The 25,869-nt window shown below is 52.2% G+C and overlaps 1 protein-coding gene across 3 annotated transcripts in view; it reads left to right on the forward strand.

Moving 5' to 3' along the window:
• Nucleotides 1-25,312, forward strand: part of TULP4 (TUB like protein 4) — a 184,734-nt gene extending 159,422 nt beyond the window's left edge. For all 3 annotated transcript variants that reach the window (XM_066248421.1, XM_066248423.1, XM_066248422.1), the window contains 7 exons: nt 768-1,002; nt 4,451-4,595; nt 7,521-7,665; nt 8,681-8,774; nt 13,179-13,322; nt 15,665-18,177; nt 20,619-25,312. In XM_066248421.1, coding sequence (XP_066104518.1) covers nt 768-1,002; nt 4,451-4,595; nt 7,521-7,665; nt 8,681-8,774; nt 13,179-13,322; nt 15,665-18,177; nt 20,619-20,735 — 3,393 coding nt within the window. In that variant the 3' untranslated portion in view covers nt 20,736-25,312. The remainder of the gene's footprint in view (nt 1-767; nt 1,003-4,450; nt 4,596-7,520; nt 7,666-8,680; nt 8,775-13,178; nt 13,323-15,664; nt 18,178-20,618) is intronic.
• Nucleotides 25,313-25,869: the final 557 nt, after the last annotated feature.

Below are 25,869 nucleotides of genomic sequence, written 5' to 3' on the forward strand. Positions count from 1 at the left end.
ACAGCAACGCCCCAGATGGGCAGAGCATCGCCCCCTGGTGGGCATGCCGGGTGGATCCCGGTCAGGTGCATGTGGGAGTCTGTGTGACTGCCTCCCCACTTCTCACTTTGGAAAAATGCAAAAAAGAAAAAAAAGTTGAGTAACTTTCTCCAGAGCTACTTACCGGGACAGTCCGGGTGAACCCAGCCCAGCATTAGGGCCTGCCGCCTGCCCTGCTGTGAGGAGGAGGAGCCACCCTTACCCAGCCCAGGCCTGCAGCGTCTTTACCCTGACAGCAACTCAGACACCACTGCGCTCAGTGATCGTGTGCGGGGTGTGTCTGCCAGGTGCTGCTGGGCTGTGGGCTCCCCGGGCCGTAGGTTCCTTTCTGCATTCCCTTTCTGCACTCTGCCTCTGCTTCTGAGTACTAGATTGACTTACTGGTTCCTTTGTACGGAAACATTAGTTTTAGACTCTATTGTGATTTTTCCTTTCGAGTTGCTTTGCAGTCTTGCTTCTGCACCAGTAGTTCTCAGCCCGGCCGCACATTAGAGTTACCTGGGGAGCTTTTAGGAAATACACTCCCCCCCCATTCCAGCTTTATTGTCTGAGGTGGGAGCCTGGCTCAGGTGTTTTATAAAAAGCTCCTGGGAGAGTGACGTCCACCCAGAGTTACGAGTCAGTGTTCCATGCCATGTGGCTAGCCCTCCCCGCTGGTCTGTCAGGTGTGCTCCATGGGAGCAACCAGTGAGCCCACACTCCCCTTCCTCTCCGTTTCCTGCCCCCAGCCCCCGATTCCAGACCCCAACAACATGCGAGACTTTGTCAGCTACCCCTCGGCTGGCAACGAGCGTCTGCACTGCACCATGAAGCGCACAGAGGACGACCCGGAGGTGGGCGGCCCATGCTACACTCTCTACCTGGAGTACTTGGGCGGGCTCGTGCCCATTCTCAAGGGGCGGCGCATCAGCAAGCTGCGGCCGGAGTTCGTCATCATGGACCCCCGGACGGATAGCAAATCAGGTGGGCCCGCTCGCCGCAGGGACTGAAGACCTCGCTGTCAGGTGCGGTTCCTGCAGCCCATGCACAGCGCATGCCCAGTTCGGGAACGTGAGCCTGTGTGGGGCTGGCGTGGAATAGGCTCAGAGCTGTTCCGAGGCCTCGTGTGGTTGGGGCTGCCAGTGAGGGGGCTGGCACAGGCTCTGGGGTGGCAGCTTCTTCGGTGGGTGGTGCTCACGGGGCCGGAAGGGGCTGTTGAGACTGCCTGCAGAGCACGGTGAGGTCTGTGCCCCCACCCCCAGCCGGCCCCTTGGCGCCCTGCTGCAGACTGCCTCTGGCCCTCACCAATCACTGCCAGCTGCCCTTTAGTTGGTGACCAAGGAAGATACCGAACTCCCTCACAGAGATCTTACATGGTGGGCACTCCCTCCTTCTCCAGCCATGCCCTCTGCGTGGCTGCTCCTTTGCTCGGCGGGCGTGCTCAGGTGCTCACCGCACACCTGTCGCTACAGGTCTGCCCTGTTCATCTCCAGAGAGGAGGGCTCTGTTCTTGTTGGTGCCCACTGCGCCCTCCCAGGGTCCTCAACCAGTGACTGTTGAGGCCCGCGTGCCTGTCATTAGTACCTGCCAGCCCAAACGTCCTCCCCCCACCCCCATCCCCCGCGAAACTGCTCGGTGTGACAGCAGACTGAGCGGCGCCATGCTCTGTGCCTGTCACCTGTGTCAGGCACACGGCAGTCTTGCTGGGGTTCTGTCTGCCCCCACCCACATCCTGAGGGCCAGTGGGGAGGGAGCTGAGTCAGCCCTGCACCCCCAGTGCCTGGCAAGCCTGACCTTGAAACAAAGTGGGTTAAATCAGGGCTATTGTCACTGGTTTCATTCTTGTTCTTTCCACGTCCCGGTAGACTGGCTAGTGCCCCTGATGTCCCTGAAGCCACATGACATGTGTGGCCAGTTACCCTAGTGGCACAGTGCAATGGCTTTTTCAACCTTGGCCTCCCTTGCCCAGCCAGTATTTGATTGGATAGATTTTTGTCTTTTGACTCCGGTAGTGCCAAGCACAGGAGAGTGAGGGACAGACATGGGGGCTGGGAGGGAGGCGGGTGGACACTGGGAGAGAAGACTGGGAAGAGAGGAAGCAATGTGAGAAAACCAGGAGGCGGCGGGTGTGGACCCGGAGGAAACCATGGGTGAGGGCCTGGTGGAAGGAAGGGGCCCCTGATGACCAGAGGTGCCCGAAGGAGGGCAGAAGTGTGCGAGGTGCTGAACCAGAACGTGCGGCAGCCTCTCGTCCAGTGTCATTGTCGCTCAGGCTCCTCCCGGTACACAGTTTTGTGAGACCTGCACTCACGCTAAGCGTTGCAGGGAATTGGCGTGAGGAGCTTGCTGCTGCCCCGTGGGTGCCTGTCTTCCCACTTAAGCACGGGTGCGAGGAGCCAGTGGTGTGCTAAGGGCCAGGGCTGGGGTGGGGGAGCCCAGCCTCGGACTGCCCTCCTCCTTGTCCTCCTCCTCCACCTCCACCTCCTCCACCTCCACCTCCTCCACCTCCACCTCCACCTCCTCCACCTCCACCTCCTCCTCCTCCACCTCCACCTCCTCCACCTCCTCCACCTCCACCTCCTCCACCTCCTCCACCTCCACCTCCTCCTCCTCCACCTCCTCCACCTCTACCTCCTCCTCCTCCTCCACCTCCACCTCCACCTCCTCTACCTCCACCTCCACCTCCTCCACCTCCACCTCCACCTCCTCCACCTCCTCCACCTCCTCCACCTCCACCTCCTCCACCTCCACCTCCTCCACCTCCACCTCCACCTCCACCTCCTCTACCTCCACCTCCACCTCCTCCACCTCCACCTCCACCTCCTCCACCTCCTCCACCTCCTCCACCTCCACCTCCTCCACCTCCACCTCCTCCACCTCCACCTCCACCTCCACCTCCTCCTCCTCCACCTCCTCCACCTCTACCTCCTCCTCCTCCACCTCCACCTCCTCTACCTCCTCCTCCTCCTCCTCCTCCTTCTCTACCTCTTCCACCTCCACCTCCTCCACCTCTACCTCCTCCACCTCCACCTCCACCTCCTCCTCCTCTACTTTCCCTCCTCCTCCTCTACTTTCCCTCCTCCTCCTCCTCCTCCACCTCCTCCACCTCCTCCTCCACCTCCTCCTCCTCCACCTCCTCCTCCTCTACCTCCTCCTCCTCCTCCACCTCCTCCTCCTCCACCTCCACCTCCTCCTCCTCCACCTCCACCTCCTCCTCCTCCACCTCCTCCTCCTCCACCTCCTCCTCCTCCACCTCCTCCTCCTCCACCTCCTCCTCCTCCACCTCCTCCTCCTCCTCCTCCTCCTCCTTCTCCTCCTCCTCCTCCTCCTCCTCCTCCTCCTCCTCGTCCTCCACCTCCTCCTCCGCCTCCTCCTCCTCCACCTCCTCCTTTTCGTCCTCCTTCTCCTCCTCCTCTACCTCCTCCTCCTCCACCTCCTCCTCCTCCTCCTCCTCCACCACCTCCTCCTCCTCCTCTACCTCCTCCTCCTCCTCCTCCTCTTTGTAGCATTCCCTTCATCACTCACACCACACACACCCTGACTCAACGGCTAACAGTCCTTTGGAGAAAGAGATGTTTTATGTTTGTAATTAAAAGAATGGTGCCGTAAAGCAAAGCAAACCAACAGTACGTGTTCAGAGTCTGCCTCATGCACGGCCCTTGAGTCTCCTGTGGTCGTGAGGAAATGCCAGGTGTCTACTCTCAGGCAGCTTGTAATCCTTTTTGGGTAGTAAACAGCTCAACGCTTGACAAATCCAGTAGAAAAGTCAGGATTGAAATACCTCAAGACAAAAACAGGAGACCTGTCACTCAGGCGAACTTGCCTGCCGGCCCTCTGAGTGGTGCCTAGAGGCCCATAGTGGGAGGGGCCTCCTGCCCTGAGGAACCTGGGTCTCTCTGCCCCCGCAGGTGGCAGCCATGCTTCAGGGCGCCCACATCCGTCCAGTGGGACTGGGTGTGGCCTGGAAATCCGCAAGGGGACTCGGGCTCCAGCATTTGAAGTCCACTATAGTCAGTGTCCTCCAAGTAACTTAACCCTTTGAGTAGTGAGTTTTTTTCATGCTCATTGACCCCCAGGAGTGAGTTTTTTGTTTGTTTTTTTCAAAAAATGAAATTAGTTCCAGTTCCAGTTTTATTAACTTAAAATCATGTTTGTTTGATAATCAGTTTATGGAAACAAGAAGAACATGCACTTGCCTTTTTTTTTAAATGTTGTCTTACACATTTCTTAAATAAAATTTTTGTTCCAACCGTACTCTGGATGGTCAGGAGGCACGAGGACGCACGCGCACGTTTGTACTGCTCAGAGGGTTGAAAGGGCCTGCAGAGTCAATCTGTCCTGCAGCATCAGTCTGTCCTGCAGCGTCCAGTCACCATCGTTGTTAAGGTCTCGTAACGTCACTTCCTTACACTTGCTGGTGGTGCCTTCCCAGATGAAATCTGCGGGAACAGCTTGGTTTCCACTGTGATCGACAGCTGCAACTGCTCGGACTCCAGTGACATCGAACTGAGTGACGACTGGGCTGCCAAGAAATCTCCCAAAATCTCCCAAGCGAGCAAGTCACCCAAACTCCCCAGGTAATCCTGATCTGCAGGGTGTCCCGACTCTTGTGTCTCTGGAGGTGGGTCTGTGTCGTGCCTGCAGAAGGGCCTGCTGAAACCACCCCCGCCACACAGTGAGCCTGGGCGCCCGCCCCGCCCTGGAAGGTCAGTGGCTGGGCTCCCAGCTCCCCTTTCTTCTTTCTTCAGAACAGGACGCCCAGCAGAAAGTTGGCTGAACCCCAGGGCTTCTCCAGGGGTCAGCACTGGGGTGGGGGTTCAGGGGACCACAGCTCCTTGGCTTGTTTTTTCCAGTGTGAGAAAAATTAGAAAGAGGTTGTACAGTGTAGGTGATGTACTGAAGAGAATACCAGATCCAATGCCTATAGTGCTGTAACTGGGAAAAAAGAGGAAACAAAACATTTTTGAGACCCTGAACGTTTGTGGTAAAGAATGGCAGGGAGGCCCTGGCCAGTTGGCTCAGCAGTAGAGCGTCGGCCTGGCATGCGGGGGACCCGGGTTCAATTCCCGGCCAGGGCACATAGGAGAAGCGCCCATTTGCTTCTCCACCCCCCCCCCCCTGTCTCTCTCTTCCCCTCCCGCAGCCAAGGCTCCATTGGAGCAAAGATGGCCCGGGCGCTGGGGATGGCTCTGTGGCCTCTGCCTCAGGCGCTAGAGTGGCTCTGGTCGCAACATGGCGACGCCCAGGATGGGCAGAGCATCGCCCCCTGGTGGGCAGAGCATCACCCCTAGTGGGCGTGCCGGGTGGATCCCGGTCGGGCGCATGCGGGAGTCTGTCTGACTGTCTCTCCCTGTTTCCAGCTTCAGAAAAATACAAAAAAAAAAAAAAAAGAATGGCAGGGAGCCGAGAGCAGAGGGGAGGGCTGTGGTGTGGCAGGGAAGAGGCACCTTCCTCACCCTGCCTCCGCCACCTTTGGGCTGTACAGACGGACACGCCCTGGCCTGGACACCATGTCCGTGTCTGCAGCCGCTCGTGGGTGGACCAGGCCTTCGCAGAGATCCCTTCTAGCGCTGCAGTCCCGTGTTGCTTTGCAGGGTGAGGTGCGGTTTCCGTCCAGATGCGGAGCTGCCCAGTCGGGAGGGCAGTGTGTTCTTCACTCTTCATGGGCCTGGGGAGGGTCCTTTCCCCCTCCCACTCAGCCCTCACTCTTCAATGACTGTTCTGACTTCTGTCACCTTCACATACATGGAGCCAAACAATGTGTACTCTGATATCTGGCCTTTTTTTTTTTTGCCAATATGATGACTTTGAGATTCACTCACGTTACCATGTCTGTCAGTAGTTTTGTGTGTGTGTGCATTATAGAAGTTACTATACTGAACATACTACATGTGCTCACTGCATTCACCAGTTCATAGGTATTTGGTGGTCTACTGCCTGGGGCTATGGTGAATGAAACCACTGCAGAACTTAGTACGTGTCTTTTTATGGACTGCTGTGGACCCGGCAGCCGAGAGTGAGGGTGCCAGCTGCTGTCATTCTCACCTATACTCATATAGTCATTTAAAAGAATAATCTTACCCGTCCGAGAGGGCATGCAGTGGTATTTCATTGTAAGTCCTAATATCCCCAATGACTGGTGATGCTAAAAAGCTTTTTACATGTTTATCGGCCATGTGGGCATCTTCTTTGTGAAGTGTCAGTTCAAGTCTTCGCCCACTTCTTACTGAGAGGGGAGATTCTGTAGGTGTTCGAGCCCGGATCCCTCTGTCAGACGTGCATTGCCGCGCCGTCTCCTGCGTTAATGAAGGTGCCCTGTTGCGGTTTGTGCTCTTGTGCCCAGTTCAGGACATCTGTGTCTGCTGTGCGGTCCTGAGCCAGGCCTCTGCTCTCCAGCGACTCCATAGTCAGGCTTGCACACTTCGATCTTTGGTCAGTGTTGTGTCTAGTGTGAGTGGGAGGCCAGCATCCATTTTTGCCCCACACAGATATCCAATTGCTTCAGCCATCTGACTGATTTATTTTTTCATTTTTGCTCTAAGAAGCTTATTGAAATTGCAAATAAAATTATGTACTTTTCTACATTTAAGTACTGTTTCAGTTTTTCCTGTTACTTAAGCAGAGAGGACATTTAACACATAACTAAGTCCTTTACCTGTGAATGTCCTTTTAAGGTTTCTGGATGTTGCCATTCCCACAGTGGGTCCTTCTTCCTTCCGTCTTTCCCTGTGTGAGTCCCCGCCATGCAGCAGGCAGGCCAGTCTCCTGACACGGGGCTTGAGCCAGCTCAGCCCAGCCCCCTCTCCCGTTCTGTGGGAGTGCTCGGTGTCTTACTGGGCTGAGCGGCACCTGTGAGGTGTAGTGCTTGGCTTTCCTAGAATGTCCCCAGCCTTACCATACTCAGTGGTGTAACTGTCTTTGCGTTAGACTGAGTTAAGCACGTGTGTCCTCAGGTTACAAAGGTACTGAGGACCACAGACAGAACTTAGGATCAAGAGGCAGCAGAACGGCTTTCATTCCACTGATGCGATTTAAATATTGCAGGCGTGAAATGCTAGGTATGTCTGTTGAAATCCAAATGGTATATTAGGAATTGTAAAATTATTGTAGCCATGAGGTGAGAAGCGACTCTTCTAGCTGCCATTTTCCCTGGGACTGATTTTGCAAACCCTTGTGGACATTTCTAAATTTACTGTAAGTTAGTAGAAAGTGAAAGATAGTTAATTCTCTGAAGCTCCTTACAAATGACTTCTTGATCTAATCTCACTTTATTTTAAAATGTGTTATTCAGAACACAGTTTGTCCTCCTTTTGTTCTGTTCATAAAACAGAAATAGGCCAGAGGGACTTGGTTAAGTTGAAGGGCCTGGCTCCTAAGAATGGACACCCACCGGTGATTGCTGGAAGGTGCAGGGTGTGCCAGGAGTGTGGGTGGGTGCCTCTGGGCCAGGGCGGCCCACGCCTTCCTGCTGTGGGTGCCTGACCCCTCCCTGATCTCTGCAGAATCAACATCGAGGCTCGGAAGTCCCCCAAGCTGTCCCGGGCTGCTCAGGAGATGTCCAGGTCCCCTCGGCTGCCAATGCGCAAGCCCTCCGTTGGCTCGCCCAGCCTGACCCGGAGAGAGTTTCCCTTTGAAGACATCACTCAGGTAGTGTCTGGGTTCCGTGCTGGTCACACGGGTCTGAGGCGCCACAGCGTGTCCTGCCCTCCCCAGTGCGCACTGGGTGGTGGCTGGGCTCTCACTCCCGCCTCCATGCCTGGCCCAGAGGCCACGGGCACCAGTGTAAACCACCGGAGCTCCTTTGTTCTCCTCATTGCCCCTCCCCTCAGGCGGGCTTGTTACCGCTCTTCCACATCCCATCCCATAGGACGTCCTGCAATCTCATAGGCCTCGCCCCTCTCCCACCGGGTGACACAGCCACACCTGCCTCTTCTCAACTTTGTGTCTTTGCTCTGCCTAGGTCACTGGAAGCCTGCATGCTTCCAGTCCTAGCTTCACCTCCTCCGGGAAGGCTTCCTTCCCTGGCTCAGCCACACTTAACTCCAAAGCCTCTTGTATAGAACTCCCTTGTGACATTTCTCAGCAACTTCCTTGTAGATAAACAGTTACCTGCCTTGTCTTCTGCCTTAGGGCGCGGGCTCTTTGGGGAGCTGTGTTTTTTTCAGCTTAGTGATTGCCTTTGCATACACACTCATGCAGGCACGGCTGTGATAGCTTTTAAATTCTTTTGGACTTCATTGACTGAGAAAACAGTCACTGGGTAGTTTCAGGCTGGGGTAGAACAGCTGATAATTCCAGAAGAAACATCAAGGATAAAAATGGATTCAGAGCGGACACCCTCTCCAGTCCAGGGACTGCGCGAAAGGAGGGGAGCCGACAGACGTGCCCAGATCCCTTTGGTGGCCTTTTGATCCGAAACACATGCAGATGCACATCTGCCTCTCAGTCCCAGCCCGAGCGGCACCGCTTGGTGACGCCCGCTTAAAAGCAGCTTCCTGATGTGCTACGGGGGGCTCCGGGTCTTCTGGGTGGTACTGCGCGGGGAATGAAGATTCCGGACTGGAATGGGAGCGCCTGTGACTTTTTCAACAAGAAGTGTTGACATTCTCACTTAACAGGAAGTGTGAAAATGGTGACATTTCCTCCCTGTTTGTCTCCACAGCACAACTATCTCGCTCAGGTCACGTCTAACATCTGGGGAACCAAATTTAAGATCGTGGGCCTGGCTGCTTTCCTGCCGACCAACCTCGGTGCAGGTAAGACCACTCCCACCCCGGCCTGCCGTCCTGGCCCGGCCTCCTGGTGGGAACTCGGCCCGGGAAACATGATGGCAGCCACCATGGCCTTCCGTATAAAATGAGCTCTCACAGCATCAAAGCGTTAGGATACATTTCACCTCTCAGCTTCGACTGCAGCCAGTGTGATTTCACAAAAATTAGAATGATCACTTGAATTATTTTTTTCCCAGTGGTGCTTTCATTTTTTTTTTTTTTAAATATCATCCCTAACTTATAAAAATGACAGAAATAGCTGAAATCTCTATCAAAGTTTTGATAAGTTGGTTTCTGGTCATTTTTATTTCTGGCCTTTCACTGTGGGCTGGTTTTGGTACCTGTGTCTTTAGGCTCCCGAGTTAAAAGAAACTCCCCAAGACAACATTTGACTCAAAGAAGCAGCTGGCTGGCTGTGAGCACAGCTTAGTGGCAAATCTTATAGATGTTATTTCTAAGTACCAAGTAAATATCCTGTCCGGCGAGCACGAGACAGGGAGGAAATGGAAGTAAGGGAGCCCAAACCCAGGCTAGAACCCGAGCTCGGCATTCCTGTCTGTGCTCGAGTGGGGGGAGTGATCCGGGCTCACTTACCGCCACACAGGGCCGAAAAGTACGACACGCAGGAGGCCCTTTTCGTGCGCCATCGTCCTGACGGGCACGGGTGTCCCTGCATGGGCCCAGGAGCTGGGCTGCCCCCCACCCTGCTAGGCCACCTAACCTTTTAGCATGCACACGTTTCTGGAAAGCCGGCTTAGCCGGGCTGGGTGCACCTGTGGCTGGTGGCCCCCATCTTGAGTGTGTTGTGTGTAACCTATAAAATGATTTTTGGAAAATTCTGGGCTGTGTGGCTGGTTGGTTCAGTGTATAGAGCGTCAGCTTGGCGTATGGACATCCCAGGTTTGAGTCCCTGTCAAGACACAGGAGAAGCGTCCATCTGCTTCCCTCCCCCTCCCTCTCCTACTTCTCTCCCTCTTTCCCTCCTGCAGCCAGTGGCTCGATTCATCGGAGCATCAGCCCAGGTGCTGAGGATAACTTGATTGGTCTGAGGGCGTCAGGCTTGGGTGATAAAAGTAGCTCAGTTGATTCAAGCAAAGGCCTCAGATGGAGGTTGCTGGGTGGACCCCAGGTGGGGCACATGCAGGAGTCTATCTCACTATCTCCCCTCATCAAAAAAGAAAAAAAAATTATGAATCTGGGGTGAGGGGAGAGAGAGAGAGAAACATTGATTTGTTCACCCACTATTTATGCATTCATTGCTTGAGTCCTTTATGTGCTCTGACCCGGAATCGAACCTGTAACCTTGGCGTATCAGGACAATGCTGTTAACAACTGAGCTACCCAGCCAGAGCAATCATTAACCTTTTTAAAAAGTGTTTTGGGCCTGACCAGGCAGTGGCGCAGTGGATAGAGCACTGGACTGGGATGCGGAGGACCCAGGTTTGAATCCCCAAAGTCGCTAGCTTGAGCGCGGGCTCATCTGGTTTGAGCAAAACTTAACCAGCTTTAGCCCAAGGTTGCTGGCTTGAGCAAGGGGTCACTCCGTCTGCTGTAGCCCCCCGGTCAAGGCACATATGAGAAAGCAATCAATGAACAACTAAGGTGCCACATGAAGAATTGATGCTTCTCATCTCTCTCTCCCTTCCTTTCTGTCTGTCCTTATCTATCCCCCCCCCTCTCTCTCTGTCTCAGTCAAAAAAAAAAATTTTGCGGCCCTGGCCTGTTGGCTCAGTGGTAGAGCGTCAGCCTGGTGTGTGGATGTCTCGGATTTGATTCCCAGCCAGGACACACAAGAGAAGTGCTCATCTGCTTCTCCACATCTCCCCTCATCTCTCTCCCCTCCTCCCCTCCTCCCCTCCTGCAACCAAGGCTCAATTAGAGCACGTTGGCCCCGAGTGCTGGGGATGGCTCCGTGGTCTCCACCTCAGGTGCTAAAAAAAAATGGCTCTGGTTACAACAGAACTAGGGCCCCAGAGAGGCAGAGCATCACTCCCTGGTGGGCTTGCTGGGTGGATCCAGGTTGAGGCATATGCGGGAGTCTGTCTCTGCCTCTCCCCCCCCCCCACTCACACACACACACACACACACACACACACACACACACAAAAGCATTTTGGCATATTAATGTCAAGCTAAAACAATTTTCCACTTTATTCTACTAAAGAAAGGAAATTTAGTTCTGAATCCTGGGCGGTCTATTACATATGGCACCCTATTAAATAATCTTTGACACTCTAGTGGATTTAAAAAGTGAGTGCTGTTCACATACTGGGTAATTTGTTTCCTGCAATTAGAATAATTGGCCCATGTAGTTTTATTCATTTTTAATTTATTGCATTGCTTTTCTTTTTTTTTTTAAGCAAGAGGAGAGGAGATAGTAAGCAGACTCTCACATGTGCCCCGACTGGGATCCACCTGGCCATCCCCATCTGGGGTCAGTGCTCATGCTCAAATCAACCAAGCTATTTTTAGCACCTGAGGCTGATACAACGAGATATCCTCAGTGCCCAGGGCCAGCGCTCGAACCAGTCAAGCCACAGGCTGTGGGAAGGGAAGAGGAAGAAAAGGGGTAGAGGGGAGTAGGGAAAAGCAGGTGGGCACTTCTGCTGTGTGCCGTGACTGGGAATGGAACTCAGGACATCCATACGCCAGGCTAATACTCTGTCCACTGAGCAAACCAGCCAGGGCCTGCATTTCTTTCTTTCTTTTTTTTTTTTTGTATTTTTCTGAAGCTGGAAACAGGGAGAGACAGTCAGACAGACTCCCGCATGCGCCCAACCGGGATCCACCCGGCACGCCCACCAGGGGCGGACGCTCTGCCCACCAGGGGGCGATGCTCTGCCCCTCAGGGGCGTCACTTTGCCGTGACCAGAGCCACTCTAGCGCCTGGGGCAGAGGCCAAGGAGCCATCCCCAGCGCCCGGGCCATCTTTGCTCCAATGGAGCCTTGGCTGCGGGAGGGGAAGAGAGAGACAGAGAGGAAAGAAGGGGGGGTGAAGAAGCAAATGGGCGCTTCTCCTATGTGCCCTGGCCGGGAATCAAACCCGGGTTCCCTGCACGCCAGGCCGACGCTCTACCGCTGAGCCAACCGGCCAGGGCTAGGGCCTGCATTTCTTAATTTTGAAAAATGGAATAAATTCAAAAGATTTAAGAGTACAGTAAAATCTCATTCTTAACCCCAGCCATCTGCTTTTTCCCCCCTATAGACATGTTATTTTTAAAATTCCTCTTGAGATATTTTAGTTCTTTTTGTTAATCTAAACACAGAATAGCACTTTAACACATTAGTTCTTAAGCTACATGGAACCATCCAGAATTTTAAAGTCAAAATTCATACTCCCTCCTGTGGGCAAGAGAGATGAACACGAGTGAGGCCCGTGGTGGCCACTGGGTTGGAAAGTCATCTCGGCGCACGCCCGTCCGTGCACCCGCCTCAGAGGGCTCTCAGAAAAGCAGGCCTGCCACACCGTGGGGCGCCACCGGGCCGGCTAGCCCGCGGGCTGTCAGAGGTGACAGCTGTGGGGATTGGATTTGGCTTATCTTGACAAAACAAAAATAATGAATAATAGTAATAAAATACTTTTACCTAGCTCACAAGTAAGAGTATCAAACATAAAAGAAAGTTGACAGGCAATTTCATCCTGATTCTAACCTTCTATGAAATTTAAATTCAAATTCATTATTGTTTAACTTATTTTGTCTCCTTTAAATATTTTAGTTGCAACCTAGGCTTTCTCTTAAATATACCTGTTCATCAAATTAAATTTTAGTGTTTAAAGAAACCTTGTAGAAGTGCCCAAGAAAACCTCTATACTGATCATGACATTGGAATTGAAAGTCATGAAGACAAGAGCCCCGTCCTGAGTAAGGGTGGCATTTATTTCCGCCTGAGCCACGTCACCCTAGTCTCGTCATTGCTCTCAGAGCACTCTGTCGCTGCTCAAGATTGCCCTGAGCTTGGCAGGCTTGTTATCACAGCTATTCCCACTAAATGATCCTTCTGATTACAAATGAGGTTTTTAAAATTGTATCTATCATACCCCAGCTCATTCCAAAAAAGAACTTAAGTCTAAGGTAGGTTTTAACATTCTAAATGTGTGGTTCTGCAGACAAACCATTGGCAAAGTGGCTAGTCTAGACCAAGAATTTGGTGTCCCTGAACCCCGACTGGGGCTAGGGTGACTGGTCGTGCCCAGTGAGGGAGGGAGAGCTGCCCTTAGACTGTGCCCTGCCTTTGCAGACCTGTCTTCTGAGGGCAGAGAAGCTGCCACACACACACACACACACACACACACACACACACACACACCCCCGTTCTCTTGCCGTGAGCCCATTGGCATTTGGCTGTTGTCCTGTTGTGGCTACTGACCGTCTTTCCTCCTCCCACCAGTAATCTATAAAACCAGCCTCCTGCATCTCCAGCCGCGGCAGATGACCATCTATCTCCCAGAGGTTCGAAAGATTTCCATGGAGTACGTGAACTTACCTGTCTTCAACCCGAATGTATTTAGTGAAGATGAAGATGACTTACCAGGTGTGTCCGCACACGTCACGTAGTTTTTCATGAGCCCACACTTAGGGGCCTGTGACAGGGACCGAGCGGCTGTTGCTCCATAACCTCCATGGTAGCTTCCTGGGTGAAATCTGAAACCAGCCCCTTACTCGAGGCAGAAAAAGACCCAAGAAAGAGGCAGGCCGCTCCAGGTGGGAGGCGGCAGGTTTAATGAGCAGAGGAACTTGATGAGGCTTATCGTGGGCAGTGGGCAGACCAGTAGATTTCCACACCCACTGCCAGATTCCTACAAGTTCGTGTGGAGGCCCTGACTGGGGTCGGTCACGTTCACCATCCACTTAGTCTCAGCGCCACACGGCTGTCTCAAGGCCGTGTCCTCGCAGCATCTCTGGGAGCCAGGAGGCTAGCAGGACACACATTCCAGGGACAGGGACGGGGAGAGGGAGCCCCAACTGTCCGGGTCCAGCTCTCAGGTCGGCTGGTGGCGGTCTCGTCTTCTTGATGACCTCCAACAGGATTAGAGCCTGTCCGTTTGTGCCCGCTGCCTTAGTTTGGGAAAGGTATAACTTCTCAGTAAGGTTACTGGGCGTGAGGCATGACACAGGTGAAAGGTCACGTGCTGTCAGTCATTGGGGAAGAGGGAAGCTGCCAGAGCAAGGACAATAAGGTGGTCATGACGCCTCCTGGTCACGGAGGACTTGTGCTGTTCCGTTCTATCCTAACAGCAATCCTTAGTCACTTGCCCAGATGCAGAGCAAGTGAAGGACTAATCAGGGCTCGGTGAGATCAGGGCTGAACCCCGGGCTAGTTGACCCTAGGCTAGTCCTTACCCTTTTAATCCCTGCTAAAGCAGGGCATGATTCAGATGATCCCGTGGTGCCCACGGAGCCCGGTGTCTCAGACTGCACAGCTACAGGCGGGACACCTGTGCATTAAATCTCTCCCACGGAGCCCGGTGTCTCAGACTGCACAGCTACAGGCGGGACACCTGTGCATTAAATCTCTCCCACGGAGCCCGGTGTCTCAGACTGCACAGCTACAGGCGGGACACCTGTGCATTAAATCTCTCCCACGGAGCCCGGTGTCTCAGACTGCACAGCTACAGGCGGGACACCTGTGCATTAAATCTCTCCCATGGAGCCCGGTGTCTCAGACTGCACAGCTACTGGCGGGACACCTGTGCATTAAATCTCTCTCTCAACGTGGAGTGCAGGTCTCAGTGTGTAGAAACCTTTTCTGACGTAAAGGTAAAGTCTGGTACACATTTTTAAAATCCCAGCTTACAATCATTCAAATATCTATAGTGTTTTCTCGTAGGGGATCCTCTCTTGATGAATAGGATAGAATAATTTCTAATTCGTCTGCCTTTTATGTATTTGTAACTCTTCTCAAAGAAGTACTCCTTCAGCATTAGAAATAATGTAGAGACTTCTCTACTTACACCCAAGCAAGGTTCTCAAAGTCTGGTCCCAGGCCAGAGGGGCCCCACGTTCTCTTGGCTCGGCTCTCACACAGAGGAGCCCTTGTCCCGATGTGGGACAGGGAGGGACGTGCATCCCCACTTAAGCTGTCACCTTGGGGGAGGGGTTGACCTCTCAGCCCAGGTTTTTACCTGTGACATTATCTGCCCTGTGCTTTCTGACAGGACCCATCATAGGTGGTGCCCATGTTCTAGGGTACCGAGTCCTGATGGGCCAGGTTGGCAACCACAGAAACCTGCAGGGCAGTGAAGCCCCACACACGGGAGCTTCATAGCCCTCCCTGCCGTTTCAGAATCTTGGATTTAGAAGTCTCTTACCCCACCCCCCGCCCCGCCCCGTGATGCTCAGTTCCTGTTGCTGCTGCTGCTTCTGTCCATGGTTCCAGGGAGTGGGGAAACATTTTGTCTCAGGACTTAATTCTGGTGACATGACAAAGAAACTCTCTTTTAGCAGGGAAGATGCCTGTCCACAGTATTCCATACAGATGTGATAACATCTGGAAGGAGAGGTCTTGAATAGGGGCAATAGCAAACTCAAGATAGAACCCACATTCATGCAGCAGGTGATAGTTACATCTCACTAGAGGACCCCAGGGAAGGGGGGCATCTCTTAACAGGAAGGGTGAGCTCAGCTTTTGATGAACCTGCTGGCTTCACTCTGGTTCCGGGGGATGTCAGCCAGCCTCTCCTGTCACTCTGTCGAATCCTAGTTCTGCTTAGTACTACATAGTTGCCATGGCCCATCTTACCTCAAGCAAAGACATCTCCATGTATAGCAATTGCATTTTTTATACAAAAGGACTGGATAAGTTGAGAAGTTTTGCTTATTCAGATCCAGTTTCATGGCAGTATTTTGTAAGCAGCTTTTCTTACTTTCTTCCAGTGACCGGAGCATCTGGAGTACCTGAGAACAACCCACCTTGTACGGCGAACATCCCTATCGCACCCATCCACAGCTCAGCCCAAGCCATGTCCCCGACGCAGAGCATCGGGCTGGTGCAGTCCCTACTGGCCAATCAGAACGTGCAGCTGGATATCCTGACCAATCAGACCACGGCCGTGGGGGCAACTGAGCATGCGAGTGACAATGCTACCCAGTACCCAGTCTCCAACCGCTACTCCAACCCTGGACAGGTGATCTTCGGGGGCGTAGACATGGGCCGTCTCATCCCAAACCCCCCGCAGCTGCCCCTGCCTCCACCGCCGCCTGTGCAGGGGGCGGTCCAGCTGTCGGCGGCGGAGCACGGAGACCGGGAGCTTGAGCACCTGCAGAAGCCGGCCAAGGTCCTGCGGCCCGTGCCGCCGCCGCCACTGGCTGCTGAGGGGGATGCGCTGGTGTTTGGGGCCCCCCAGGAGGTCCAGGTGGCGAAGTTGAACCCTCCACCCCCTTACCCAGGAACCATCCCCGCCGCCCCCACCACTGCGGCGCCGCCTCCCCCGCAGCTCCCAGTGGACGTGTGCTTGAAGAAGGGCGACTTCTCGCTGTACCCCACGGCGGTGCATTACCAGCCGCCCCTGGGCTACGAAAGGATCACCACCTTCGACAGCAGCGGCAACGTGGAGGAGGTGTGCCGGCCGCGAACGCGGGTGCTCTGCTCGCAGAACACCTACACCCTCCCCGGCCCGGGCAGCTCGGCCACTCTGAGGCTGACTGCCACCGAGAAGAAGGTGCCCCAACCCTGCACCAGCGCGACCCTGAACCGCCTGACGGTGCCGCGCTACTCTGTCCCCACGGGAGATCCGCCCCCCTACCCAGACCTGGCCGGCCCACTGGCTCCTGGCCGAATAACAGCGCAGCGGCTGGACAGCGGCCTCATCCACGCCACGCTGCGGAGGAATAACCGCGAGGCGGTGCTCCGAGCCACGGCGCCCCCTGAGCCCCCGCGCGCTCCGCCGCAGCACCCGCCCCTGCAGCACCTGTCCCTGCAGCACCCGGCCAAGCTCAAGGGTGCAGCACAGTTCGCCACGCGGCCCCCCGCCACCCTCTACACCTGCAGCCAGTGCAGCGGCGGGGCCGGGCGGCCAGAGGCCAGCTTGGGGGGCGCACAGGGAGCCAGCACCTCCCCGCTGGCTTCACAGTCCTCCTACAGCCTCCTCAGCCCAGCCGACGGCGTCCGCGAGCGCACCGACTACGTTAACTCGGCCTTCACCGAGGACGAGGCCCTGGGCCCGCACTGTCCGTCGGAGAAGCCCCTCAGGCACCCTGCGCTGGCTGAGGCCGCTGTGGCTGTCAAGCGGCCGCCACCGTACCAGTGGGACCCTGTGCTGGGGGAGGACATTTGGGTGCCTCAGGAAAGGACAGCACAGACTGGAGTGCCCAACCCCCTGAAACTGCCCCCACTGGTCGTAGGTCAGAGCCAGCACCTGGACGTGTCCCGCGTGCCCTTTGTCTCCCCCAAGTCTCCCGCCAGCCCTACTGCCACTTTCCAGACAGGCTATGGGATGGGAGCACCATATTCAGGAAGCTATAACAACCCCCCTTTGCCAGGAGTGCAGGCTCCATGCTCCTCGAAAGACACCCTGTCCCCAACACAGTTTGCACAGCAGGAGCCGACTGTGGTCCTGCAGCCGGCCTACCCTCCCAGCCTGTCCTACTGCACCCTGCCCCCCATGTATCCTGGAAGCAGCACGTGCTCGAGTTTACAGCTGCCCTCCATCGCCTTGCACCCCTGGAGTTCCTACAGTGCGTGCCCACCCATGCAGAACCCCCAGGGCACTCTTCCCCCCAAGGCACACTTAGTGGTGGAGAAGCCCCTCGTGTCCCCACTGCCCACTGACCTCCAGAGCCACCTGGGGACAGAGGTGATGGAGACCGCAGACAACTTCCAGGAGGTGCTCTCTCTGACAGAAAGCCCCGTCCCCCAGCGGACAGAAAAGTTTGGAAAGAAGAACCGGAAGCGCCTGGACAGCAGAGCAGAGGAAGGGAACGTTCAGGCCATCACGGAGGGCAAAGTGAAGAAGGAGGCACGGACTCTGAGTGATTTTAACTCCCTGATCTCCAGTCCCCGCCTGGGGAGAGAGAAGAAGAAAGTGAAGAGTCAGAAAGACCAGCTGAAGTCAAAGAAGTTAAATAAAACCAATGAGTTCCAGGACAGCTCGGAGAGTGAGCCGGAACTATTCATCAGCGGGGACGAGCTGATGAACCAGAGCCAGGGCGGCAAGAAGAGCTGGAAGAGCAAGCGGAGCCTGCGGACGGCCAGCGAGCTGGACGAGTTCAAGTGCCGGAAGGCCAGCGAGCGCGAGGATGGGCGGCTGGGCAGCCAGGGCTTCGTGTACATTATGGCCAACAAGCAGCCTCTCTGGAACGAGGCTACCCAGGTGTACCAGCTGGACTTCGGGGGGCGCGTGACCCAGGAGTCGGCCAAGAACTTCCAGATTGAGCTGGAGGGGCGGCAGGTAAGGGTGCCCCAGGCCCTGGCCAGAATTGCAGCGTCCCGGTCTCAGCAGGTGTTTCCGGGTTTTTAAAACCAGGTGAAGGGGCCCTGGCTGGTTGGCTCAGCGGTAGAGCGTCGGCCTAGCGTGCAGAGGACCCGGGTTCGATTCCCGGCCAGGGCACACAGGAGAAGAGCCCATCTGCTTCTCCACCCCTCCGCCGCACCTTCCTCTCTGTCTCTCTCTTCCCCTCCCGCAGCCAAGGCTCCATTGGAGCAAAGATGGCCTGGGCGCTGGGGATGGCTCTGTGGCCTCTGCCTCAGGTGCTAGAGTGGCTCTGGTCGCAACATGGCGACGCCCAGGATGGGCAGAGCATGGCCGCCTGGTGGGCAGAGCATCGCCCCCTGGTGGGTGTGCCGGGTGGATCCCGGTCGGGTGCATGCGGGAGTCTGTCTGACTGTCTCTCCCTGTTTCCAGCTTCAGAAAAATGCAAAAATAAAATAAAATAAAAAACCAGGTGAAGGGTCTCAGTGCTTTGGCCTTTGATGAGCATTTTCCAAAGGCCACATGGGAAATATGGGAAACAAATACAGTAATCCTCTTGGATGGGGTCAGTAGAGACTGCCACAGGCATGAACTCGGCCCCTTTCCCCTCCTTTTCTTTTTTCTTTTTTTTTTTTCTTTAATTTTTCCTAAGTTAGAAGTGGGGAGGCAGAGAGACAGACTCTTGCATACACCCAACTGGGGTCCACCCGGCCACCAGGGGGTGATGCTCTGCCCATCTGAGCCATTGCTCCATTGTGGCCGGAGCCATTCTAGTACCTGAGGCAGAGGCCATGGAGCCATCTTCAGCGTCCGGGCCATCTTTGCTCCAGTGGAGCCTTGGCTGTGGGAGGCGAAGAGAGAGATAGAAAGGAAGGAGCGGGGGAAGGGTGGAGAAGCAGATGGGCACTTCTCCTGTGTGCCCTGGCCGGGAATCAAACCCAGAACTTCCACACGCCGGGCCAGTGCTCTACTGCTGAGCCAGCCGGCTTGGGCCTCCCCTCCTTAGTTGAATCAGTAGGCACTGGTTACCTTATTATGCCAGTAAGTAAATATTTTTTACAGCTGAGCTGTGTAGTAAGATTTAATTACATTCCCATTTTTTTCATACAGGTTTTCCCCGCTAGCCATGATAATTACCCAGTCGTGTTTGTTAGCTTATTTCTATGTATTGTTAAGTCATTCCCTAGTTCTGTGGCAGGATGTACGCCTCCTCTCTCTACAGGTAAACTTAGTGGGTAGTTTGTCAGTTCTTCCTGCTCCAACCCCAAAAGCTCACTCTAGCCCTGCTGCATAGAAGTTGTTCTAGGACTACCCTTCTCCACCATCCTGGGAATTCCCTTTACCTTTCGTATTAAATCTCATTTTCATTAATTCACCCACCAAATATTTATTGAGCATCTGCTCTATGCCTGGCAATCCTCTGAGCAAGGAATAGGCAAACTAGGGCCCACAGACCGATCCTGGATTTACTTCCTCTTTTTATAAATAAAGTTCTATTGGGACACAGCCATACCCAGCCACTTAAATAGTCTCTATAGCAGCTTTCACCGTACAACAGCTGCGGCAGATGTTTGTGGTAAAAACCATCTGATCTACAAAGCCTAAAATATTATCAGCCCAAGACAGAGGGTTTGGCAACCCTTGCTATAAGTACAGAAACTGTAGCGGTGACAAAACCAGAAAGGCCCTGTCCTCATGGAGTTGATGAGTGAAGGAAAGAGCATAAACAAATAAATATATGTGCCATAATGTCACAGTTATGTAACGGCCACTGTCGGTACTGAAATGACAAAGGAGAGCAGCTGGTGAGGTGAGCCGTGTGGGAAGGAGGTGTGCCGTGTCTGTCCCTCTCTGAGCAGTTACATTTAACAGTTACAACTGATACTTCTCTTGGCTTTTTTCAGCCCATGGTTTCTTCTTTGTACTTTCTCCTGTTTCCTTGGGGAAGAAACCCCTTCATTTGACTGGCGGGCTTCCCATGCCCTGAATTGTGCTCGTCGTCTCCCCACTGCGTTAGTGTTCCTCCAACCCCTTGTTTCTGACGGACTCATTGTTAGGGGTGGAAGCCTACCAGAGTCACTTTATTTTCTTAAAGATTTTATTTATTGATCTTTAGAAAGAGGAGCGAGAGAGAGAGAGAGAAGGGGGGGGGGGGGAGCAGAAAGCATCAACTTGTAGTTTTTTCTTTTGTGTGCCTTGACTGGGCAAGCCCAGGGCTTTGAACCAATGACATCAGCGTTCCAGGTCGTCACTTTATCCACTGTGCCGCCATAGGCCAGGCAACCAGTCTCTTTTGCTGGCAGAAAGATCCCATAGAGTCTATGGGACCGTGTTGCCAGTCTCCACCATGAGCGCACAGACCTGGCGCCCTGCCCCGCCTTGTTTCCCTGTAACGTCTGTCTCAATGCCCCCCCCCCCAGGTGATGCAGTTCGGCAGGATCGATGGCAACGCGTACATCCTGGACTTCCAGTACCCCTTCTCTGCCGTGCAAGCCTTCGCCGTCGCCCTGGCCAATGTGACCCAGCGCCTCAAGTGAAGAGACTGGCTCGGGGCACAGGAAGGGACAGAGGGGCATTTCAGAGAGGTCTGGTTGCCGCCGCAGCTGCGTGAGGAGCCCGCATGGGGCCCGGAGCCGGGGACCAGTGGACAAGCGCAAACTGGAGACGTCTATCAGGCCCAGGGAGGACACTGACCCCTAGCGTTGTCATTTGTTTGGGGTTTTATTACTCTTTATTATCTTTATTTTTTCTTTTCTTTTCCTCTTTTTCATCAAACAAAACAGTATACAGGACAGTGGTATTTGGAAGCCAAGGTGTGAGGCACCTGCTGTTGTTCTTTTTGGAACATAATTGCTTGTGGTAAGGTTCCACTGGGTTTGCTCCGTCACTGCGGACAGGGGCCCTTCCTTCCGAAGGAAGACAGCAGCCTGCGATTCTGTTAGACATGTGAGTGTGCGTTCTTTTCGTTCTCCACATCACTCATGTAAAAACAAAACTTTTTTTTTAAAACCACAACCAAAAATCCTGAAGGTACAGGTTCTCTTGGGGGGACATTTAATTCACACGTATAATGCTACTCCCCCAAAGGAGACTTGATTAATGAAGGGTGTTTTGGCAAATGTACTGTTTGACTTAGTAGGCTTTTCACGGGCGTGCTGTCACCGGGAGTGGACAGGGCATGCTCCCGAGGGCGAGGGCGTGGGGAGGGGCGGCAGGCCAGGGAGAGCGCATGTGCGTGTGCGTGCGCGTGCGCATGCGCAGTCTGCGTCGTATGACTGCAGCAGTACAAGGGCTATGCTCCTCTCTGGAGGATGTTTACACTGAAGACTCCACTAGTTTTATAATGTGTCAGAAGTTCGTGGGGCCGGCATAGCTGACTTGAGAAGGTAGGAGATGTGGGGATGTCCCAGCGTGTGGCAGGCAGTGGTTTTCTCAGCTGGAGCCACGGAGAGTCACCGGGTGCCCACTTGCTGACAAGCAACCCTTATTCCCTCTCCCCTTTTATTGTTGAATCGAGAAATGTGACCATAGACGTTATCTTTCCCATCAGACACCCTGTTCATTTTTTCTAAAAATGCTGACCATACTGATTTGGAAGCATTCCTTCCCTCTCTCAGCTACATTAAAATTCAATTGACTACAGATGTTTTTCAACAGATGAGAAATGTAAGCAAAACTTTGTAAGCATTTGCCAGGGTTCAGAGGGAGAGGTATGTTTGCACTTGGACAGACGGTGGACTTCTCCAGGAAGAGCTGCTCGCTGCACAGGGGCCGTGGGATGTGGGTTCAAGTCTCAGTCTGTGAGGAGGGTGGCTGCCGACTGATTGCTCACTGCAAAAACAATCCCTGAGATTATCCAGTCCCACCACACACCACCCTCCGGGGACACACTGCTCAGTATGCAACCCTGGTCACTGTTTTCAGTTGTTCATATCGGAGATGTCGCCTAGGGCAGGAGCACAAGAACTATCGAAATAGGGATTCTGTTTGAAAACAAAAGTAGAAAATTAATTAAAAAAATTTTTTCAATTCTGTTTTTGTTTAAAGCTTAGAAAAGAAACTGTCCCATTGTTTTCTCAGAGCAAGATGCCATCCATTACTCCCTACGTCCCCCCAGAGACAAGATGCCAGGCATTACCACCCGCCCCCCCCAGACAAGATGCCATATGTTAGCCCCCCCAGCCCACAGAGAACACAGGGGCTTCTCAGACATGGGCAGGACGCGTCCCAGCTCCCACCAGTTTCGCGTCTTATATTTCAAAGTAGTGAACTTAGCCTTTGGTGGGTAAATTCTTCTAAAAAGAATTTATTAATCTATTCAGATTTATACAATTCTTTTATGTAGTTTTTGTAGTTTGATATGTTTTCATGGTTATTATTAGTTGTGCAATATGGTTATAGCCTATTTCTAAAATAATTTAAATGCAGTTCTGTTTTATTGTCCAAGAGATAATTATTTATCTTGCTTTAATAGTGTTAGGAAGTATTTTATTACTATGTAGTGATGAGTTATGCCCATATTATAATTTATTTAGAAAAATAACATGTTTGTAATGACTGACTCCATAGTGGTATATTTTGTTGCAAGAAATATAGAGGATATGATAAGGTTTGTTTGCTGGACAGTTTGTATCTTTTTCTAATTGGGAAAAAATTTATTAATCCTTTAAAAGTAAATTTTTTGTGGTATTGGTTATATACAAAGGAGATTTCTTTGAGATAGCATATGCTAAAGTATTTTCCCTTTTTTTGAAAATTTTATTTTTAATTTAAAAGGTGATAAGAGATGAGAGGAGATTTATTAGAATGAGAGTCCCAAAGGAAGGAATTATTGGATAATAAATTTCAGTTTTTAAAGTTCTGATTGGCTTTTGAGATATAAAGACCATCAAGGGTGGTACTTTTTAGAACCTCTCTTAATAAGAGCAACTATAGTGGGAAATCCTTGGAATTAATGCCACAAATACATGTGTGAAGAGAAGGTATTTGTAGCAAATAATTGCCTAACTTACTAAATTCTTATCCCACTCCCCAACAAGCATTTTCCCCATGTGGAGGCGAGGCCCCCACCTTGGGTGGTTTGCACACTGAGCGAGCGAGCGAGCCTCTGCACGCCCAGCGCTACCACCCTGCACACCTGCCACGGGAGCAGGTGGCTCAGATGCCCGGATTGCTTAAACACGTGTCTGCAGCCCGCGGGGGTCTTTTAAGTTAATGGTGGTGCTTTTACTTATTTTAAAAATTGTTTTCATTTAAGTCAGTCTCAGTTTGTTAAATGCTACTAAAGTCAATATTATAAGCATTGAACTCTACATACTTTGTTATTAATAACAATTTATAACTATTAAGAAACCTCATTGAATCCCTACATTTAAAAATATTAGCCCAGTAAACATTAAAAATCCATGCCTTTTTGAGGGAAGCGATATATTAACAAACATAAAAACCAATTTTAAACTTGTTTTAACTTGAACCTCGTCAAACCAAAGGCGCAGATTCCTACACGGTACAGCGACTGGCTATATTCTGAAAAACTTGGTTCAGAGGAAGCAGAAAATGTCAAAGCTCCGATGGCAGGACATGTCAGGATTGTGTGCATTAGTATTTTCATCCATGGCCATTGCTCCCTTGCCGAGTGTCCCCACGAGGACATGCAAAAACGGGGACGTTCATCCTGTAATCGGAGCATGAAGTCAGGGGACCAGGGTGAGCCTACTCTACCAGAGTTGGAGGTGACCTTGGGCTTCCATTTGTCCATTTGTAAAATGATCTGGACAATTTTCTAAACTCCTGAGGGCTCAAAATGTGAACTGTTTCATCACCCCACTTTACACACTCCCAAGATTATGTTTCAAAACATTGCCTTTTTGTAGAGACTGTTTCTTTTCCTGTGTTAATAAATGTAAGTCAGGGAATTTCAAGTAATGTCTTTAGAAGATTACCTCTAGAAAAATGCATCTGGAATCGTGTTTGTTTTCATAAAAGGACACAACAGCACCGACTCCAGGTGAGACAGGAGCCTCCCGCCAGTACACCGTGCTCAGTGGCCGCCCTCGAGAACAGCCCTGAAACGAGTGGCCACTTGTCTGCCCCAAAGAGGAGAGAGAGAGAATTGAAAGAAGACAAAGGCAAAGGCGTGGGCCTAGCTTGTCTTGAATTCTTGAGTGTGCTCTGCACTGTTACCCTCTCTTCAAATGCAGATTCTGGAAAAGGAACTCATTGTGTCCGTGTGGGGCCGTCTTTGGCCAAGTCAGTGGTTGTGAACAGAGATAGTTGAGACAAATGTGTCAAAAATGTTTGAGTTCCTGGGATTTTGTAATGGCACACACTCAAAACTCTTTACCATTTGTGTACAGGTATTTTCTTACCTCCAGCTGATGAAACTCTGAAGGGTTGTGGCTTTTTTTTTCCCTTTGGCTTTGTGCAATTTTCTTGTACCTTTATTTGTACCTATATTTTCTGTTTACAGGTTTTTTTAAGGGGAGGGTTAGGGTTTTAAGATCTTGTTTATTGTAGATTAAAAAATTTTTTTTCATGTTATAGAAAAGCATGGGTTATGCATTTGACTGAAAAAGGCACTGTATTATTTACCAAAGGGGTATTGTTTTCGCATTTGTTTATAAATGCATATTTTGGTACTGTAAATTTGGAGATAATTTCTGAGTTTATTACTACTGCCATTTTCTTTCTCCTTGAGTTTTTTAACTAAGTGCACAATGCAGGTGCACAGGTCCGAGACCAGACCAGACCGGCCGCACGTTCTCCCCGGCGTGGGGAGGGGCGTGCTGCCCCGTGGGCCTCAGCACCTCTCGGGTTGGTTGGTTGGTTTTCAGTCAGCATCCTGCTTTGTTTTCCTTTCCAAGCAAGGTATGTGGAGACTCCCAGCTGCATTGTAATGAGCTCGCCCGATTTGCCTCTCTTCTTACATACCTTGTGTGTCAGTTTGGGAGGGAGGTGTTCTAGAAGGCATTCATGGTTTGCATTCAAAATGGTGCGGTTTGTCCAAGTTGTTTTCTGTCTTTATTATTGAGATGGGGGTTAATCTCATTTTTTTCTTGATGATTTGAAATTGTAAGAGTTGTCCAGCTATTGCTTAATAAAATCTTGCAGATCAAAAAAAAAAAATCAATTGCTTGTGTGCAGAAATCACTGCTCTTCATTAGCATGACACACCCTCCAATTGCTTCTGTGATCCCAGGGTTCCGCCAGTGGCTCCCACACTGAGATTCTTACCATTATTGCTCTTGCTCAGAGGTCAGGGGTTGCCTCTCTTCCTGATGAGTTGGTTTGAGTTTGTGTTTGTTTTTTTCTTGTTTTTCTTTTCAAAGAGGACCCATTCGAGGTACAGCTGTCATAGCACCTATAAAATCAGAGGTGCTACGTACACTGACACCTTTGCTGCTGCTTCGTAGAACACTTACTAAAACCAGGTTTTCAGCAGTTCCTCTCTAAGTGCTAGTGGAGCTGCTCAGTGTTGTCGTTGTTAGTGAGTCGTAGTGCACCTCTTCACCTTGCCCGTGGGAGGGAGTCTGGGCTTGGGGGCAGGGGAGGCTTATCTGTAAACACTGGTTCCTGTGCATGTTTACAGAAAAGCCCCTTAGTTTTTGTCAGCAGTAAAAATAGACATGCGATCATGCAGTCTTCAGGAGACAGAACCACAAACCACTGTCA

Source organism: Saccopteryx bilineata, chromosome 12 (assembly GCF_036850765.1).
Source record: "Saccopteryx bilineata isolate mSacBil1 chromosome 12, mSacBil1_pri_phased_curated, whole genome shotgun sequence".
In the NCBI taxonomy this organism is placed as follows: Eukaryota; Metazoa; Chordata; class Mammalia; order Chiroptera; family Emballonuridae; genus Saccopteryx; species Saccopteryx bilineata.